The sequence below is a fragment of the Gavia stellata genome, chromosome 11 (genome assembly GCF_030936135.1).
Source record: "Gavia stellata isolate bGavSte3 chromosome 11, bGavSte3.hap2, whole genome shotgun sequence".
Taxonomy (NCBI): Eukaryota; Metazoa; Chordata; class Aves; order Gaviiformes; family Gaviidae; genus Gavia; species Gavia stellata.
The window spans coordinates 21,808,844-21,830,227 of record NC_082604.1 but is presented as its reverse complement, the minus strand read 5'-3'; the positions used below and the strand labels follow the sequence as shown (position 1 = coordinate 21,830,227).

Here is a 21,384-nt window from a genome sequence, read left to right as displayed (position 1 = left end):
TTCAATTTCAAATGACACTGTGCCAAGTATGCAACACTTCCAAAAATTGTATCTTGAATTTCAATTCTCAAAGTGAGGACATGTATCACATGGGAACTTTATTACAGACAGAACTAGGAATCAACTTTAACCATAAAGCCATCCCGCTATCTAATAGTTCATCATTCACTGATGTTTCAAACTTCCTGCACTAACAATTCATGCAGTCTTATTTTATCCCTCCAGCATTGTCTATCTGTGTGCAGAACAGAGCTACAGCTGTAGTAACCGCATGGGGAGGCAAAGGTACTCATATCACCTAGATATTTAAAAAAAAAAAATTTAAAAAAAAAAATCATTAAACATTTCTAAAACATTGCAGACTACAAAAGTCTATTGGGAAATCGACAGCTATGCATCACAGTTTATTCTACTTTAGGAAGCTGCTAGGTACAATCTTATCTGGAACTCACTTATAAGCACAAAGCTGATTTTTTTGTGATTCTATTTTTAGAGAAAACATCAGGCAAAACCCAAGAGCTGTAAATAACTAAGATGGCAAAATGCTAGCTATATATAAAACATCAAATGCTGTTAGTGACCTCACCTCTTTTTAGGAATACATCAAAAATAATCCCTGAAAATTATCAGGCCGCTAGATATTCTAGACACTTTTAAAAAGCCTTATTTTTTTTTTTAGATCCTGTATCTATCCTCTTACCCATCCCAAACAAAACACCTATCTAGAAAGAAAACTGTGCAATGGTTTAATAAGCAAGATAGTCACCTCTATAAATATGAAACAGAATTATTTGGTCAGAAAGTTTATTAAGTCATCAGGAGCATTTTTAATTGCACATTAATCTGAAATTAAAATTAAGCACTCAGATCCAAAGAGGCAAACACTAATTGCCAATGCTGAGCCAAGAGACTCCAAAGGCAATAGCCATGGTTACTCATGGTTACTCAGCTCCATCTGTATAGGTCCAGTTACAAGTTTGGGCGATAGAGTTACAAGCGAAATGTTACATTGACCTAAAGCCACAAAATGGAGTTCTTATACAAAGGGCCAATCAAATCTTTATGCTCCAAAATTAAAAAAGCGATCATTCTGCAACACAGTCTAGCTCTCTTACTTGCCTGGTATCTCTTTCTTCACACAACACAATTTTGCATAAAACCAGACTGATTGATTAGTAAGACTGAATTAAGACTAACTGGCTCACCCCAACATAATGTAACGAGGAAGTCTTTACACATCAGGCAGAGAAAAAACTGAAAAATTATGTATAACTTTTATTTGTGCAATGCCGTAATAAAGCTTAAATTTAAGAAAAAGAATTTAAAACTAGAATTTATTTGCATTTCTCTACAGAGCTGCTAGAAGGGGTACCTAGTGCCACAACACTGCCCAATCCCCACCTTGTGTTTCATTAGCGTATCAAGTGCAAACGATAGGACACAGAGCTCTCCTTGGATGATACTGAATGAGCAGACATGAAAGCAACATTTGCCCCCAACACAAATACTAACAGATGAAGTGTGTTTATTGCATGGCTGAGACTAAAAAGCAGCCTAACATCCACTGCACTAAGCAGCAGTCCAGCACAAAACAACTGCTGCCAGCAGATGCCACGCTAAAATAGTCAATGTGCATGCAACATATTCTAAGAAACCTGTAGTCTTAGCTGATAGGAATATTTGCAAATAAGGCGTTCCCATATAGATCAGATTTATGAATGCTTCATGTTTAGGAAAAGGAAATTTTGATGAAGAATAAACACTTTGAAGATCCTTCTTATACTTCGTACTTTTCTCCCTACTGAAAACTGCGTCACTGAAATGCACAGGCATGTTGCAACAGATTCCTGGTAAACTGGCTTTGGGCATGACAGCTCATACTTGGTTTATCTTCAATGACTAATTTCAACAAAAAATTAGCACATATGGGGGGATCCACATTTTCAAAAAAATAAATTCAACAGGAAGCAATGAAATAGGGCTTGTAGAAACGACATCCACCCCTGAACGGTTTTCTCTCACACTCCATGCTTTGACCTTCACGCTTATCAAGAGTGGCAGCGCACTGGTCACTTTTAGCCCAGAAACAAGCTTTTCTAATACCCTTAACCCCACCTTGTCATGCCTAGAGGTTCTAGAATTTTGCTGCTCCCTTTTTTTTTTTAAAAATCTAAAATAAAAAAAAAAAATCTGCAGAGACACATACATCCCTAGTAACAAAACATAGCAAACTTCAACAGGAAATAAAACATTTTGTTCAAGAAATATTATGAATGCATTTCATTATACCAATGGCTTGCTCTCCTGATTTTTAAACAAATATTCTGAAAATATTTTAAGCTCTGCACAACTTAAACAGGAGCAAGTGATAGATGCAATCTTTACACTTTATTCCTTTAAAGGAGGAACTTATGAAAAATAAGCAATTAGAAATTCTTACTCTGATTTGATTTCGCAGCTGCTCTGCCTCCTGCCGTAACTGTTCCAGCTCACTCATCTTCTTCAGTCTCTATTTCTCACACTCCACTGGTGAAGAAAACCTGCCAATATGAGGGAAGAAAAATAAGTTTCAGTATCACTTTCTCCTCTTGAAAAAACAAAACCAAAAACCCCCATGAACCTATATATGTTTATTCTGCCTTTACAAAGGCTTCCAAATAAGATATTCCTTTCAGTACATAGTCTAATAAATTTGGCAAGACCTAAGTTACTTCAATTCCTGAATTACCACAAAAAGCAGAATTAAATGAAGTATATTTTGAATATAGAAGCAACTGTCAACAGAACCACCCACTGTACTTTAAAGAACTGTTACTGAATGCATCTGTAGTGCCAGTCTTCTCGTGCACCCAAAACCCTCTGTCAATCTTCACCCCAAGATGGCAACAGAGAGCGGAGACTGCAGTGGTCGCCTTACACATTTACCTTTGAGTTCAACAGTGCTATAATACAAGCACCTTTGCACATGACAGCCAAGGCAGCTTTTGTTTTAATTAAGATGAAAATTTTGAAACCTAGACTACAGCTGAAATAGCAGGTTTTCTACAGTTTTTTTCCTTATTTTCCTTGGGCAAGGCACGATGATGTTTTCGCTTCAAAAGCACCCACACAGTGAGAAGGGACAGTCAAGACCGAACCATCCCTAAAAGCATCCTCACACTGGTACAGCCCACAGCAGCCTAAAGCAGTTCTCATCTGAAAGCAACCTTAATAAAAAGATCAATAAACAGTAAGACCACATCCAAGCACATTTTCAGGTTAATAATTTTTTTCAATCAGATTTTGCATCTGATTTTTTCAGCGCGTTGAATAGCTTCCTCAGATTAATTCTCCTTTTTACCCTCAGTACAGCAATGCAGCCAAACACCACTAGAGAGACCTCTTAAGTCTATTCACATACACATAGACTTCAATAACCTTGCAGTGAAAGTAAAGTAAGCTAGCAGCTTGCTCACGAACAAGCCAGGCACTTGTTTGTATTTTTTTGTCATAGAAAAAGCACACCAGAAAGGTGGCAGTGATGGTCCCACCACCTTATCTAAAAAGCCCGAAACACTTGTAGCTTAAAGAAGAACAAAGATGAAAGTCAGACTACTACTCACAAAATTAACATTGAGGGACGAAGGAAAAGAAGTGGGGACAGAACCTATTCAAAACATTATTCTAAGCTTTTTATTTAAGCATGAGAGACAATACAGTAGTCCACTGAAAAAATGGCAAAAACACAGGGGAAGAAAGGTCACAGTGTGTCTGGTAAGTTGTAGACCTCTAGGGAAACCTGGTTATTTGGTCTAGCTACTGGTTCTTTGTAGTTCAGTAGTGATGTGCTCTAAGAGACAGACTCTGGAAGGCTTTTTTCCGTCTATAAAACATGACACTTCACAGATGTAAAGAGTAAAAGGTTTTGGTTCTAAGTAACTTACTAATAAGATAATCACCCTTGGACTAACAGCTTACACAAGTGTTTGAGAGCTATGAAACTTCTCGCTACTCAAGAAGAAAAATGTATCTTCATTAATTATCCATCTACTCTTTTTTTCTTTCAATCTGAACCTCCATGCTTTCCACAGGTATCACTGCAAAGTCCATTTCAGAATAAACCCACAAACATACACAAATTGGATCATCTCGAAATCAAAACACATCCTAATTGGTAAGAGCACAGTGATGACTTAGGTCTAACTAATATTTTCAGCTATACATAAACGAACTATGAAGTCTACACCTTTCCCTTCCTTAAACCTATGCTCCATTCAACTATGAAGACATTATAATCCATATGTGTATATTCTAAGAGACTACTTTATTTACCGTCATCTTCCTATTTCAGAAGCCCAGACTATTCAATATTGCTTAATGCATAGCAGGCATAAAATAGAAGTCATCAACACTAATGTCTGATTTCAAAAAATCAAGCATTAAAAACTGTAATCACTTTAGCATGCACGCTTATCACATGCCTTTATAGTCTTTGAAGTTTAATTACCATTTTAATAAATTTGATTGGAATACTACACCTCTATGAAATATAGCCTCACTTTCAGTTCCGACAGTGTCAAATTATGCTTTTTAAAATATTTTCCCTTTTTTTTGTTCTAGAACCTACACAAAGGTAACACAGACAGAACAATGGACTCAAATGTCTATAGCAAGCCAACCATGATATCTGCCAATGTTTCAGCAGTCTTGCATGCTATTTTTAACAGAAGATAAAACATTCCTAACAGAGAAGTTGAAGTATCTAATTTTCTGAGAAGGGAAGTCAGCTTCTGCCCTGTGATGTGCCACACACTTCAGTGCTCTGTAAACAGTAACTTCAACACAGAGAATAATTGATCATAAAGAAAGTGACATTACTATTCAACTGGAAGCACGCATGGCTGGTCACGAGTAGCTTAAGTCAGGGCTTTTTTTTTTATTGATAGGTAAAACTATGAGCATATTAGAAAATCAGCTGTAGCACTGCACTGGCACTCAAAGACCATCAATGACCACGCTACGCTTCAACCTAAAGTCAGTGTTAATGACTTTAATGTCATTCATATCAGTACTGTTCATCATTAATGCCATTTCTGTATCAAGCTGCACCAGCAACTAAACAGCTGTTAAACTTAGCAGTTTTAAATCGTGTTATACCTATATAAGTTCCTACACAGGCACAATCCAGCTTCAGAAGCCTTCTCACCCACCCGTCTTTAGCTTAATTTGCTTAGGAATTGATTTTTAAAGGACAATGGTATTTCATACTGTTTTGAAAGAAATAATTTTTTTAGTTGAAAAGTCCAGTATGCTCTAAATTTGCAAGGTCATCAGCATTACCGCTCAGCAGAAACATATCAGTGGTTCAAGGTCAAGCTATACCTCAACAAATCTAACACCTTCAAGCCAGTACACACTTCTACAAAATCTAGATTCATTTTAGCACTGTATTATTCTAGCTTTAAGTATTGAAGTTCCTTTCCAGTACACAGCAGCTGAACAGCAAACTCCGAGATATTCTTAAGCTATATATAACCACCGGGATACTACAGTAAACAAACTAAGTGCACAGTTTAACCATTAAACTGAAGTGTATCCAATGCTCTCTGTTGTACTGGCTGGCTGCAGCTCCCACTACAACTGCTCCGTGTTCAGATGATCATCCATCATGAAGTATTTAGCAGAACCGCGAGCAAGATGCTTCTACTTGGGATTTTTCATTTTTTAAGCACTATTTCGAGGTGCCCACAGGAAATTACAAAAATTGAGTGGGTAGAGAGGAAGCTCTCATGGATGCTCTTCCAGATTCACATTAACTCTGCAAGCAGCATCTCTGAACTCCTGTCAAACTACCTTGTGAACACCTTACTGATGCCATACTCACAACAGCAACACAGGAAGATGAGCACGTGCTTGGAACTTGCACACGCAGGCGCATCTGTGTCTGTTTTAATGCTTCTGATGCTACAGCAATACAGTTAACGGAGAGTAAAAGAGAGGAAGCCATAGTCAAGATGTAGTTATGTCCGTAGACCATTACCCAGACTAGATTTACTTGCTGTAATACTGTTTTTAAATCTATCAGGGAGGTGACCAGTGAAGCACAGCAAGAACCCAGAACTGAGAAGGCTGGCAGCAATGGCAAAGCAGAGGCTGCATCCTATAAACCTGTCCTCAGCGCAGAGAAGCAGGTCATCACCACAACCTTGAAGCGTGCTATTTCCCAATGCTACCAGTCATCAGATAAAGAACAAGTTGGGTTTTATCAGATTAAATGCTGGGACTGCTTTCGCAGGGCTTACAGGGACTGCAAAGAACAGAGGTGATCTCTGTATCACAAATTTTTCCTCATATAACAAATTACTGAAAACCTCAGTGGATTCAACTCCAACCTGTACTAGGTTACAAAGGACACATGCCTGTTCATTCTCCCCTTCAGGAAGATCAAAATACTACAGCCAGGAAGGAGCTCTGCTCCACAGCCTGGAAAAATCTTTATTCTGAACACGAACTTCCCCCGGAGCCCAGCTATATCATATTCAGCCGTGCACGCAGCGAAGCCATCGGCTCTTGCACCTCTATGGGCAGAGAGTCAGGATTCCTCCTGCCCTCTAGGAGACTGGAGGCAACGTAATGTCTACCTTCCTGACTTATTAATATTTTTAATAGACGTTTAGTCAGAGGAAAAAAATATTGAGTTACCTTAGACGCAGAATACTCGTGGCATCTGCTTTTCAACGTTCACAGGTAGAAACCCTGGTGAAGAAGCCAGATGCTTCTCTTCAAATGCAATTCATGATGTGCATGATGTACTATGAATAATATCATCTGCTACAGCAGAGAGACCTTGAGGGGATGAGCAATAGAAAGGGGAAGAACTTTTTAATACCATCGGTAGCCAGGGGGTGTACCACTGCGGGACACCCAAGCGATGAGGAAACGGGGTCAAGGACACAAGATGCTTCCCATCAGAAGCAACAATACAGGGAGCTCGTTGTGAGCAATAACTATTGCATAACTAAGGCGGCACATCTTTGCCCTCATAAAAGCAATGTCATTTGTAGCCTGAACTGTACCTCAGTGCAATTTTTCCTCAGCGGACTTGTACAAGTGAATTTACTGATACCAAAATAAAGTGCCTCCGGAGGCAAAATAATTAACTAAGTCAGATTCCACAGCGTATCTAGTGTCAAGAAAGCCACTGGCGGGCTTGAGTGCTCCACAGATAAATTACCCCTTACATTACTCCTGATTCAGTAGCAGCATCATTTGTTAAGAGTTTAATTCTTCATTATATGAGTAGGCAGTGACAAATTACCACAGGTTCTTGTCTCGAAAGTACTTTCTCTGCAACCTGTGGACTCAAACATTGTGGCTGGAAAAACACCCTTTACTCTGCAAAAACTCACTCCAAATGCACTTGAGGACGTACTGTAAGAAGAGTCACTGGGCCCAGGACCTCTGCGACACGCCAGCCGGGAGCAGGGTAGGACACAGTGCTGGCACACAAGCCGGGATGCAGGGAGTTCATCAGACAGGGACCTGCCGACCTCACGGCACTGGGAAGGCGGCTGGCGCAGGGCCCGAGAGCCAACACACCTCTGGAAAGCCAGGAAATGGACTGATATTTGGCAGATTACTCAAAGCAGAATAGTCAGGCATGTAGTGACAGGAACCTTTAGTTCTGCAAAGCAGGGCTATTGCTGTCTCAGAGAAGATTACAGTTTACAAACTAAGATGCTAAGTAACTTGGTTTCTTAAAAAAAAAGGCATTTTCACTTGCCTGGGCAAGCTTACCTTATTCCCACATAAAATCACCATATAAACAGGAGGAGGGAAAAAAAAAAAAAAAATCACTAGAGAAGTGTAAATACACCCCTCCCCACAACAAAGCATTGCTATTTTTGTACCAAATACATAGACATTAAAGGGACTGCAAAAAAACCCCAGTCTGTCTGACTGGATTCTTAAGAGCTATCAACTAAAGAATTATTTAGGCAAGAATTTTATTTTGTATCAAAAAATCAGTTCGTTAGAATTGAAATAAGTGCTTACCTATATATATCAACCTCAGTTTTTCAACTCATATGCAGTAAGATCTCACAAGTGATCAACACATAGCAGCAGAAAGCAAGAAAGGAAGTTTCACATAGCTTTCATGTGATCATCCCTATTAGTGATCACACAGGTGGCTAAACATAAGGAATGCTAACTATAGCACTTTACTAATTATAGTAAAAAGACACCAAGAAATACTCCAGATCTCTCTCAAGGGAGCTATATTGGTAACTCACACACATTCAGGCTTCAGTTCACAAAACCTTTATATGCTGAAGTCGCTTGCGTAGTTACCTGCTCGTCTTCTGTAACTGCTGACAGCGTATGCAGGCTTTGCTGTCTCAACAGTGGTGGATGATAGGGTTCTGGCTCTGAAGCTGAGCACCAGCAGCATACATAGACTAATACTTTATATATTCAGGATGTGCCAAAGAAGATTTTGATAAAACGTTTCCACATTTAGTGACACTAATCAAGACTTCAGCAGCTTTGCCGGCTCATTTATGTCTCCCCAAAGCCATGAATAGAGAAGAAAAACACACAGAGGTTTTATTTCTTATAGTGTGAAGGGAATGGATTTGACATATTCAAGAACAGTTCAAGTTCTATAAACTTTGACACAGTGGACAAAGCCTTACATCAAGTGACTTCTCTGCCTGCACAACAGCCATTTACAATAAATGCATTAATGCTATACTGTAGTTACATACCTTCATAAATAAGAACTATTTTAGTTGGAATTTTATGTCATCTGTTTACTATGGTAGAGCTGTTTGAGGACCACACACACACTCAACTCTCCACTGAGGAAAATTAAATATTTAATGCCTTTTTTTTTCACTGTATCTTGGCCCGATGTTGTCTCTGCTCCATTTCTCAGAGACCTTATCAGCTATTCAATTTCCCAAGAATTCTTTGTTCTGATTTGTAGCTATACTGCATCAATAAACAAAAACAAAGCAAGGAGCTTTTATATTGATCAACTAATACTTAAATCCAAGCAGAGAGAGGCAAAAGTTGAAATAACAGTATATAAGGGCTGTAATTGTGCCATTGTGTACTTCGCTCTTTCTTGCTCTCTCTCCTCTCAAACCTCTTCAGTGCATCTCCTTCCCTTCTGTATCTTTAACATACACTTTTGAGGGGTGCATTAGTTGCAGAACGTCTTAGGCATTTCAGTAAATAAAGAGAATAATGGTTCATTTTTAAAAAATTTGAAAAAAACAATAAAAAATTGTTACCATTAGGAAAATAAATCCTAACTGAATCTTTTCCTTAAGATTTTTAACTTCTCATTTCGGAAGAGAGAATTAATTGTCACTGATTTCCAAGCCCCCAAGCACACGTAAAGGAGAGTTCTCCCATTTTCAGGGCCTCCGGTCTCCCCAAGAAGAAAACAGGAAGCAGCCTGGGTGTGACCTCGCTCGCTGAGGTCAGCGCTATTGTTGCACTTCTGCACATTTTGGAAGTCTTTTAAAGTGATATGTCTCCATTATAGCTTTGGTACAAAAACAGGAAATAATCAACCAACGCCTCTCGAGAGGAAGGGTATTAGCAGAACTTATTTAAACACCCATTTCTCTAACAGAGACCATCCCCAACTTTAAGGAACCGATGAATGTATGTGCTCAAAATTGCATGTACAGCTGGAAAGGAAAGGTCGCAAAAGAGACCCATGAGCAAACAACACATCAGTGGGATATGAAAGTAGTCTTGCTTCTTCGTGTGCCAACATGCCCCATGCAGTTACATCACGAATACAACCTCACCCACAAACTGTGTGGCAGAAGCAGTTTCGAGCCAACAATATGGCTCCTTCCTTCCTCCACCAAAAGATCTCGTACCCCTACGCATCAGACAGAGTAGAAACATGTGCTACTTTATACACACATAGTTACTTCGCTTGTGATTTTAGTGTAACTTTGAAATACAGCCTGCCACATAAAAATGCTTGTATTTACTGCAACTACTTGGAGGTATTAACAGAAGTAATTTGAGTCAAATACAAATATCTGTGTTCACCTTCAGACTTCCAAGTATCAACCTTTAGTGTTTTTCACTAACAGAGGAGAGCAGAGGAAGTGGCAGCTTGAACACGTCTTGCAGTAATGCTGCTGGGTTTAGAAGTCAATGCCATTTTACCAGCGCTGCCGACACTGCGCATGCACAGCTTGCAAATGAGAGCGAGCAAGCCTGCACGGTGATCAGTCTTAACAGATCATGACACGTCTCCATGTTGGATCACTGGTTTGATTATGGATTCCATGGAAGACAAACAGACCAACAAATATTGGCCTTGTTAACACCAGTCACAAAATAGCCAAAGCAAACCACAGTTTAGAAATTAGAGTTGAAATAATTCTTACAAAGTTTACTAGTAAAAAATGATCAGTGACTTTAGACTTTTACCCTTCTTTATACAGTAAGTTGACAGTTCAGTAGACCAGTGTCTTAAGCTCAGAGACATAAGAGTTTATTTCTAAAACGCAACTTAAAGTCTAAGCCAAGTACATTCATAAAACATGTACAAAAAGCCCCTGCTCTTCTTTGCCCACACACACTAGATTCTAGAAAAAAACCAAGAAATTCAGTGTTAAGCACAAGGCTGAAAAAAGCACAGGAAGGAAGGAATTTTAAAAAGCCATGAATATTTCACAGTCCAAAAGAGTGATTTTTCCAAAAGTAACATTCTCGCATCTTATATTCATTATGTTTGTTTCCAGGTCGAAATGTTTTGGTACGAAAGCACAGATTTATTTTTATCACACTCACTGCAAACAGAACTTCATGTGAAATTCAAGTTATGATGTCTTCGTGACTATAATAATGATTCTCCACTGAAAATCTGGTTCGCTGACCACAGGACACTCCACCACTGAACAAATTATTATTGGTTTTGCAATTCAAAACATGTAAGAAGTGGCAAGAAAGACCTTAATGAAGCAAAAAGATATAACCCCAAGTAACAAGACAGACAGAGATGTTTCCAGTCCAATTTCTTCCTTGGGGACAGACAGGTGGACACAGACACACACAGAGTGAGCCAACATACTATATTATTTGCCTCTTCAAATATTAAGCTACACCCAGAAACTATTCTAACAAGTTTTGCTATGAAAAGTGTACTGGAGAGTATGACAATTCAAAGTAATTCTGAAAGACCACTTACATTTAAATCCACCTCTAAACAAGTTTGATTTTGAATTTTTTTGAGGGGCTAGTACATTGATATTTACTGAAGTGACACAGTACCCTTGCATTTGTAGGGCCAAGCAGTGTTACGCATAGAAAATCTGGCCTGGGACCTACATGCACAAAGGATTACTTAAGCAGCCTCCTGTTTTCTGAGAGTGTGCAGACTGCACAGTATGTGCAAAAGGCACTACGTACACAGAAAAATTTAAATTTAAAGTCAGTGGAGAAGATACACATTAAGAGAAACTAATACTGTCCACAGGACAAGCGCCTCGATTCAACTAAGATGACTATTCACTTGACTGAAATGATTTCTGGCTGACAGTTTTTGAAAGTGGAGCATTCTTACACACTTCAGGAGCAGAAAGCCCAGCAGTACCAGTTACACATACACATTGTATCCTTTCAAATGTATCACCAGCTTGGAAAAAAAAAAAAATGCATTTGATCTATACATAGTCTTCAGCACCCTTCCCTCCTCCTCACCATTCAGCACCACACACATACTCCCTTGGTACCAAAGTTACAGCGAGGCATTATGCAGTTCACATAATTATGCAGCTGTAACATTTAGCATACAGCTGTACTCTTTCATAAGAAAACAAGGGAATATAAACATTTGCTTTTTTATACTGATTATCCAAAGATCAGATAAAACTATTGCCCTCAGGTCTAATTTTAATTTTGCTTTTGGTTCACAATACATTTCTGGTCAATTATTTGTGATTCTAAGCCACAAAAATTAAGTTCTCTTCCAGACTAGAGTTCAGGCTTTATTAGTGGTTTCTAATTTTTTTTAGATGCGAATTATCATAGGCCTTCAAAAAAATCTATCAAAAACCTCACTTTACAGAGAGCCACTGGATGATTAGAAATCCCACAGTAGAAAGTGAAAACCCTAAGTACTGTTTTTCACCTCTACTAATGCAAGTATGGGATTAAGAGTATATAGGCTGTGTAGTTACTTCAGGTATTACTTGTGATGAGATTGATGTAACTATCTATAGTCTTTCAATATTTCACATACAGTATTGCCTCTTTTCAAATGGTCACTTATTCAAAAAGAAACTACACCAAATACTTAAGGAAGATGCTATGTTAAAGCAATGTGTATCACTGTGCTTCTAACTATCTTCACACTCACAGGGTTCTCAAAATAAAGGCTGTCTTTATAGCAGGAGTATTTTTAACATAGTGATTATATCTAGCAGAAAATTTTTAGGCAAGATAAAAACCTTCCTTATAAAAAAACATATCCAGATAAAGGTGGCATTATGTTAAAAGGAAGTTGTAAATTAAACTTGTGATTCATTATTTTTCACATCCTTGCAATCCACTAAAATCCAAATGTATTGTACAGTTTGTAGCCCAAAAAGAAGGAAAAAAAAGAAGAAAAAAGATATCCAGGTCACATAAACATAGAGAGTATAATGGCCAAAAGTCAGAAATTACGTACATGGCTATTGGAAGGAAAATGACCCTAGATGAAGTTTCCAACAGAAGAGGATGGAAGAGAAACAAAACGCTGAAGGAAAGACATACAATAGTCCCACTAGAAGCAGTCTTCCCTGAAGTGTCACTTTTTTTTTTAATACAAGAGCAACTTTTCTATGAAAAGATGACACTCACTAGGTTATAAATAGCAGAATTTCCCTGTGGAGACAAAGCCTACGGTTATAGACAGGAATGTATCTGCCAGGCACTGTGGCCACAAGAGAGCCCATGGGTCCACAACCTGCTTTGCTGGAGGTTATCTTTCCAATCCACTGAAACTTCTGTTCTTGTAACTATTTCCTACATAACTCAGGCAAAGGGAACTGGGTCAACAGCAGCCTAGCTAAGTACATCGCCTCTGCTTCTAGCCTCCACCAAAGAGCAGACACTGTTCTTGCAAGTCTTTAGGTTTTAACACTTGGGATACGCATACTACCATTATGGAGTTGTTCTCAGCAATTGTGACTGAAAGATTAGTAAAAATGGCTAAATATTTTTAAATTCCTCCTTCCAGAAGCTAAGCGCAAAGCAAAACGCTATCTGACTCAGTGAAAAGGCAAACATTAGCCCTACCAATGAAACTCTGGGGCAATTTAACTGTTTGCTTAGGATGTTGGCCTTTCAGCTGTCATCTTGTCAAAGTTACTACGAAGGTCTACGATTCAGGGTCACAAGGTTTCTGCAGAGATTGAGAATAGAAAATTGCTCAAGCTTCTGAAGCAACACCACTAGGAAAAGTCAATTTTCTTTTCTTCATTTCATCCTTTTTCCAAGTGTGTGTTTGGCTTTTGATGCCCATCTATTTGCATTTGTAACAAACCATAATAGAAGAGAGGGAAAAAAAATGCCTTAATGACTTCCTGTCGCCAACTACCTGACCTTCCCAATTAGGTGCTTTTCCTAAAGTCTGGAGAACGGCAACGAAGCGCTGACATCGCTACATACTCATTTATAGTCCTTTACTTTGGACTCGTATTGCATTTACAAAAAAAAGTAATCCGCCTTTCTCTTTTGGGCTGCTTCTAAGAGAAAAGAAGAGTTTCCCCTTTTCTGTTGTGTATCTTAGAGATTAAGGTTGTGTTTGTAGCGCCCAAAACAATAGTTTTACTTCCTGGCCACCTCATTCTCCACACTTTGAATTGTTTTTATTTAGATACCTTCTATCCAAACTACTAGAAAGAGCAACCACAACGGAGAAGTTTCTTGCCCCACTAGTGTCAGTCTAGTAAAGATTAGAAAGAGTCATTTAATAGCCTATAAAATCCTGCAACATTCCCCTGTGGACCACTGCTCTTCTCCTCTAAGATTGTTAGGAGCACCCAATATCCCTGCTATGTCCTTCCTACCGATCCAATGGAAGGAAAATGGTACTAACATCATTACTAGTTTCTTGGAATTCTAGGGCACCTGGACTTAATGTCTTCTCAGAAACTTTGCTGTGCCATTTTTTGAACTCCGCCTATCATACCTAATGTTGAGATTGCTGCAAAACTTGATTAGCTCTCCTACTTCCTTTCCTTCCCATCGCCAATGTGCACAGGTAAAGGAAAGGACTCCAGTTTACATTCTCACGTAGCAACACAAGATAAATAAATTTGCTTAAACCTAATTTATAACTTTAGGGGGCAAAAAAGCTTTTATAGAATAAGCCTACCTAAAACCTAATATACCACACATTTATTAATTTTTTAGTATGCTGACATTATATTGCACTGTCAAAATGTTTAAGTCAAATCACCAAAACTGGCCAAAGCCACTAGATACACACTGAGGCTCTAAATTTACAGTGTGTTAAATCAGATTTTTACAAGCATAGCATCTATATATGCAATCTAAATATTTCTTTCAGCTCAATAACAACTAAGCTTAATTTAAATTAAGAATCTGAAGGACGGAAAATACTTTCCTTTTCCAAACTAGGGATAAAATTGCTTTACATGAACAATCACTTGAAGCAATCAGTCATGACAGAAAGGGTCACGAGAAAAATACTCAGATAAAATATTTCTTTTAATCAGATCAATTCTAAAAAACACATGTGTTTTAACAACAGATCATAGGCATCTTTAATTTTAATGCAAGACTTTAAATGTGTACAAACACCACATAAATTGCATTTTAATATGTACATAGAAAAATGACACAAGTGCAATTAATGTTAGAGAGAATTACTACAGTGAAAAAAAAACTATAGGGCAGCAAAAATGTATACAAAAATTAACCCAACAAGAATCACATCATCAAGTTATCCTGAAACTGCTTGGGTGCTCTGTGCAAGACTAGATGTTGACCACCTGAACTAATAACTGCACTATGAAAACAAACCAAACAGGTCCAAGAGTTCCCACTGCTGATTGTGAGGAGGTTATTTGTTCTTGTCAAAAACACCTAGCCAGTCATCGAGAGCAGCTCCAAGATCTTCAATCTCATTTAAAAAGCACATTCAATCCTGGGATTGATTTGATTATTTTATTTTGTACCCCTCCCATTTGAAAATTAAAATCGTATAAAATGATTTTAATCTTAACATTACTCAGCTCTTTTAATGTTTCAAAACACTAGGATTCACAATGACTCAAACACTGGGCTTACATTGAAAATCCATATGATTAATATTTGTCTGAGATTTAACAAGGAGGAGGGGGAAACTGCAGCTTTTGCAAAGTGGCAAACCTATTTTGCCTCCAAACAACTAATTTTATCTAATAAGTAGAACTTGAAAGTGCCTTTTGCTCTAAATTACAGTCAGGCACTTCTATCTTTCCCCTCCTTTCCAGTTTAAGTCCTTTCAGAAGGCAACAGACTGCAAGAGTTACAGTAACTGAATCAGAACTTGTTTTACTGTAGGTCAGCATTTCACGTACGGTTGGAAGCTAAGACATCTTAAAGGAAATGAAACTGTCTTCACTGAATAGCATAACTCTTTGCTAGTCCATGTCCATCTGTATTTGTTTTAATTATGTTTTTTATAAACCTTCAAGTAAGTTCTCATTCATCTTCTCATTATGGTAGTTCCCACACTAACTATAGCAATTCACAATAATCAGAACATCGAGTATCATTGAAGGCATCCAAGTTGACATCCATTCAAAACATTAAGAAGTTCACCTCTAGGTCTTTTGTTTCAGGCTCTCTGTAAAGATGTACTGTTTCATGGTTCACACACTGCTTAACACATTAACACAATGCTAAACAGTACAGATCTTTTTAAATTAAAGCTGCAGCTTTGTATGGCACTGCCTCGTGTTATCTAGAAAGCTCTATGAAGCTCTCTCTGCCCTAGTATCAGATATCAAACCACAACCTTAAGAGAAGAGCACACGTTCATGTTTTTCGTGACCATTTGCTTCAGTTCTGTTTAGTATCTTTCACATAAATTCTATTACAAAACACTGGGTTGCAAAACACAGAGGTTTCATACAAGAACAAAACAATAACAACTAAATTTCATTACACTCTTCAGAAGATTAAATAAGTGACAGGTCTGCATCCAATTAAAGGAGAGAAAAATTTTGGTGGAACTTAAAAAAATACTTTCTTCATTAGTGATACTACGCATACTTTCTAAACAGCAAGTTCCAGGCACTCAGGAATTGCATTAATCTGAGCACTGATATTATCAAACAGCATTAAGTACAAAACACAATCACTGCATTATCATTGTCCCTAAGTATTTACACTCCATGAGCAAGCACTGCACATCAAGCTCAGAGATTCTGAATTTCTTACTAGTTTGATGAGACTTTTTAAAGTGATTCCTGAGATCAAAAAAACAATACATCACATGACCCTGTCTTCAGTGACACAACAGTCTTAATTTATGACTCTGGCAGAGAAGACAGGAACTGAGGAAGATTTACAATGCACTGCATATTGTGGGGGGTTTTTGCCTTTTTTTTTTTTTTGCATTTCTTACTTCACCTTCACAATCTTATATTCATAAATTTTGTGGCATTTTAAAAAGTTGCATAATGTTCTAGGAAAGAATATGTGCAGCTCTGTATTCAAAAATATTCTTGCAAGGTTTTCTACTGAGGTTTTGAATCCCAGGTTTTTCTTTAGAAACTGTTTGAAAAACTGAAATACTTGGACAAATTAAACACTAGGTATATTAGTATTCAACTAAGCAACATGAAGAGATAGTTGAAACTTTCATTATCCAGCATAACAGATGACACTTGTAGGCAACAATCTTCTACTTAAGATTTAAATGACCTGAGCAGTCTATCAAGACCAACTTTTCAAGCACTCAGGAAAGGGCTGAACAAGAGATATAGAGTACCAGCTATTTGCTGTACCACTTTAACGATACGGAAAAAACATCCCTGTAAGCTGAAACTCATTTTTTTCATGATTAACAGATGAAAGAAAGCCTTGGTTCTCAACATATTAAATTTGTATACCTCATTTACATTATCCACTGTAAAAACTGCTAATTTTAAAGAAATAGTACGTAATTCAATATTGCCTATATTTTGCCATATCAGACACACAACAAGACATGTCTGTATGTTTATGATCTCCCCATTCTTCCTAGCCCCCTTCTTCCAAGATAAAATCAGTCAGTTCTTCAGAAGCACAAATTAACTTCACCACAGCTATCATGCTCAAGAATCACAAACATTGCAAAAACCCACTGAAGATTCCCATCCCATTAAAAGACTTTCAGGATTGTAAGGGTTTGTCATGTGGTTTGTTTCATTTTAATTTGTTGATATACTTATTATCCCTGTTAACATTACTTCAGACTTCCCCAGCTTTAACCAATAATTCCATCTACTATATCCGTCACTTAATTGTCAGATTAGTGACGGTCTTTTACATCACTTCCAATATTTCTACTAGAAGTCAGAGAGCAGCTTTAGGTTTTCCTCTGCACACTTAAATGACTTTGCAGGTTCATGTCCCCTGATATTCCCACTACAACCCCAACAACCACTTACTCCCCACAAAAAACTACCAAAAATCTCTGGATCCTCTATTCATACTTAGGGAAGTATATGAAATTCTGGAAGGCAGACCAAATGCTCTTGCAGGTAGCTCTGTAGGTGAAGCACGGCAACCCCTACGAACCAGAACGAGCTTGCACTGACAAGTGGCAAAAGAGGAAAATCACCCAGCTACCACCCGGGAACCGCTTCGCGCCAAGCAATCGCTTTGATCTCTCTGTTCAGATTCTCAGTAGGAAATGGACAAAACATTTTTCAAAGCAGAGACCAAACTAGAACACAGAACTCCACTGAATACGTAAAACCCACCAGACTAAAAAACTACAGTTTTCATCCCTCTTTTATAGGCGGTTTTAGAGATTGGTTACCCGTCTCTCCTCTCTAGACCATTTTGCCATTCTTTTCCCTTCCTTTCCTAATACTCTCTACCTAGCAGAAAACAGCAACTATTCTGTTGTTTCAGAAATTGATTATATATAATGAAATTATACGGTAAGCAATTTTTTTCCTCAACTCATACTTAGTTTTGAGACTCACTATGCTCTTATTTCAGAACTGAAAACTGGTCTAGAAAGTCATGTATTTTCCAAGCTACAATAATCTGTCTAATAAAAGATAACATGTCTATTCCCAAACTGTATAATTAACAGGAAGGAACGGATGGGAGGCTTATTTTGCATTAGTTCAGATAATATTACAGCATAAACTAAACTTGTTCTCTACAAGCACTTTAGAAGCTTTTGACGATTTCCAGTGAAGACCAAACTAAAAATTAAAGCAGCTGATAACCTCAGCAGTAAGTGCATAAAAAGAAAAGGCAAATTTTGCAAAAAAAAAAAAAATCTGGATGTGCAAGCCAACAATACCTACGAAGTAGAACACAAAAAGCATCTAATGACTTTGCACTTTTCCTAAAGACGGGAAGTACCTTCAGATTTACCCTTATCACAACACTCATGCAACACACCTAAGTCATAGCCCCTTGCCACAAGACAAATTTATGGAATGTCGAAACCCAAACAAGTTCTATGTAGGTACAGAAATAAAAAAGAAGAAAGAAGAGTTTCTCTACATATTCTATAAACCTGCAAACTGCCTGTTGCTGCCAGCTATACAGACTTTAAAATCCAAACTGCTGGGCTAGTTGATACTGTTGGGATGGCAGGAGCATTTTGAACACCCCTCTGCACAGGTCAACGTGCCGCCCGCATCGTTAATCCTATTATTTTCAGCGCTAAGGTCTGCCCCCGACGACCCCCGGCAACAAGGCGGTACTTCCCAGGCGAGAAGGGGCACCTTGGCCGCAAGACGATCTCTCTGCAGCCGGCGGCTGCTCCCGCAACCTGCAGCAGCAGGGCTGCGGGTCCCGCGGGCTCCCTTCGGCCGAGCCGTGCCGGAGCTGGCGGCACGGAGCACTCGCTGGCGCCGGCTCCCCCGGCAGCTGAAGCCCCCCGCCCCGCCTCTCGCCCCCCAAGCCTGGGGTAACGCCGGTGGGACGACCCCCTCCCTCCCTTCCGCTCCCCCCACGCCCGGCACCACCCCCGGGGAGCCCTCCCGAGGCCGCGGCGCCGCGGATGCCGGGCCCTGCCCCGGCACCACCCTTCCCCGCGGAGGCTGGGCGCGGCGCCGCGGCATACCCGCGCTCCGGGGCGGCGGGGGGGACGCGACGCGAACCCGGCCATGCCGCCCACCCCCGCCGGGCCCGGCCGCTCCCAGCGGACCCCGGCGCCCGCAACCCTGAGGCGGAACCGCGCCCCTCACCGCCCGCCGCCCTCAGGGCGGCGCCCCGGCGGGCCCCCTCCGCCCGCGGCCGGCGCCCCGGCAGGAAGCGCGGCCCCGGCGACAGGGCTTTACCTGCTGGCGGGGTCGCAGCGGTGCTGCCGGCCAGGCTGGGGCCGCTGCTGGCGGCGACGCCCGCGGCCGCCTCAGCGCTCACCCCCGCTGCGGCTGGACTCTCCCCGCCGAGCACCGCCCCCTCCCCCCGGCGCTGCGGCGCGGTGGTGCCGCCCATGCCCCCCCCGCCCGCGGGATGGGGCCGCCCGCGAGGGGCGGGGCGGGGGCCGGCGGGCGCGGGGCGGCTGCGGCGCTCCCGGGCGGCGCCGCCGGGATCTGCGGGGGCGCGGCGGCGGGCAAAGGCGGAAGGGACGCTAGGTCTACCCCCCGGCGCGGCCGTGCGGGCCTCCCCGTGCGCGGGGAGCTCCGCGTCCGCCCGCCCGACGCCGGGCCCGCCCTGAGGACCGGTGGGCCCAAGCCCGCCCCCAGGCTCCGCGGCCCAAGCAGCGCCGCCCCAGGCAGGAAGCGCGCTGGAACCTTCCGCCCGGCGCCGAGCGGCCGCCGCCCGCCCGCCCGCCCGCAGCCCCTCTCCTCCGCCCCGCGTGCGGCCGAGTGCGGCGCGGGGGCGGCCAGCGCCGCCGCCGGACCAGGAAGTGAGGCCCGCCGCCCCCCGCGGCCCGGCCCTGCCGCCGCCCCCCGCCTGGCAAAGGCTCCCCGGCGCCGGGGCGCGGAGGGGGCGCCGCCGGCCGCCCCGCGGGACCAGCCGCCGCCCTCGGGCGGCCCCGCCGAGCCCCGGGGGACGGCCAGAGCCGCCCGCCAGCCAGGCTTCGCCCCCCGCGGGCGGGGGCCCGGCCCCGCGGACATCCTCCCCCCCGGCCCGGCCCGGGCGGGAAATACCTGCCGGCTCGCCGCCGCCGGGTAACGGTCCGCGCGGGTGTCACCGAGCCGCCGCCTCCATGGCGCTCGGTCGCGGCGGGAGGAGCTCCTCCCCCTCCCGCATGGACCCAGCCAACGTGACGGGCCGTTGCCATGGCTGCGCAGCGCTGACGTCAGAGCGCTTAAAGCGACAGCGCCCCGGAGGCCCCGGCGCCGAGGCCTGCTGAGTCCGCCGTGGCCTGGGGCGGCGGGGCGAGGCCGGGCCGGGCCTCCGCGACTGCAGGAGGGCGGCCACGTTCGGTGCGGGGGAGCCGCAGTGCCCGCGGAAGGGTCGTGTGAGGGGCCCCCGAGCCTGGCGGCACCGGGCAGCGAAGGGAGAAGCCGTCCCCGCGCGGCGGCCGTGCAGCCGCGTCACCGAGTGCCGCAGAGCCCGCGGCGGGCCGGGCGGCAGGAGCTGCTCGGCTGAGGGCTGGCAGCGCCTGCACGTTACGTTCCCCGCACCCGGCAACGACTCTCGCCTCCCGGCAGGGCCCCCGGCAGGGCTGCCGGCCTGGCAGGGGTGGCAGGCGGCGGCGCGGAGCACAGGACAGGTGGTGGGTCAGCGCCTGCTCCCGGGGCGGCTGCTCGCACGCAGGTGCCCGCCGAATTAGCGCAGATGCGGCCAAAACCTCTCCTTTACGTGGGGCCAAGGGGAGCACGCGTCTTCCATGTAGCCTTTAACCTCCCGAGCACACAAATGGCGGGCGGCTCTTCAGCGGCCCCCCAGTACTCGGTGGCCACCTTGCCTTGCTCCACCGGCGTGGCCCGGGGAGGGGTGCGAGGACCTGGCCTGGCCGGGAGGTGTAGGCTGGGGGCTGCCGGCACCCTGTGCAGCCGCTCATAGGTGCCGGGAAAGGGCTCCAGGTGAGGCCCTGGACTCCGTATTTTCAGATACCTCCTCGTAAGCAGCGCTGGCCTTTGCGGACCTGAGCAATGAAAGCCGTATCTTGCCCTCAACGCCCAGTGGACTGCCATGTTTCTCTTTGATGAGTAGCAAGGAGTAACTCCGCTGAACTTTGTA

The 21,384-nt window shown here is 42.6% G+C and overlaps 1 protein-coding gene across 1 annotated transcript in view; it reads right to left on the bottom strand.

The window, feature by feature from the left end:
• Positions 1-20,387, bottom strand: part of GNB4 (G protein subunit beta 4) — a 28,745-nt gene extending 8,358 nt beyond the window's left edge. The window contains exons 1-2 of the mRNA XM_059822435.1: positions 20,346-20,387; positions 2,441-2,540 (exon numbers count right to left, since the gene is read on the bottom strand). Of these exons, the coding sequence (XP_059678418.1) occupies positions 2,441-2,497 (57 nt within the window). The 5' untranslated portion in view covers positions 2,498-2,540; positions 20,346-20,387. The remainder of the gene's footprint in view (positions 1-2,440; positions 2,541-20,345) is intronic.
• Positions 20,388-21,384: the final 997 nt, after the last annotated feature.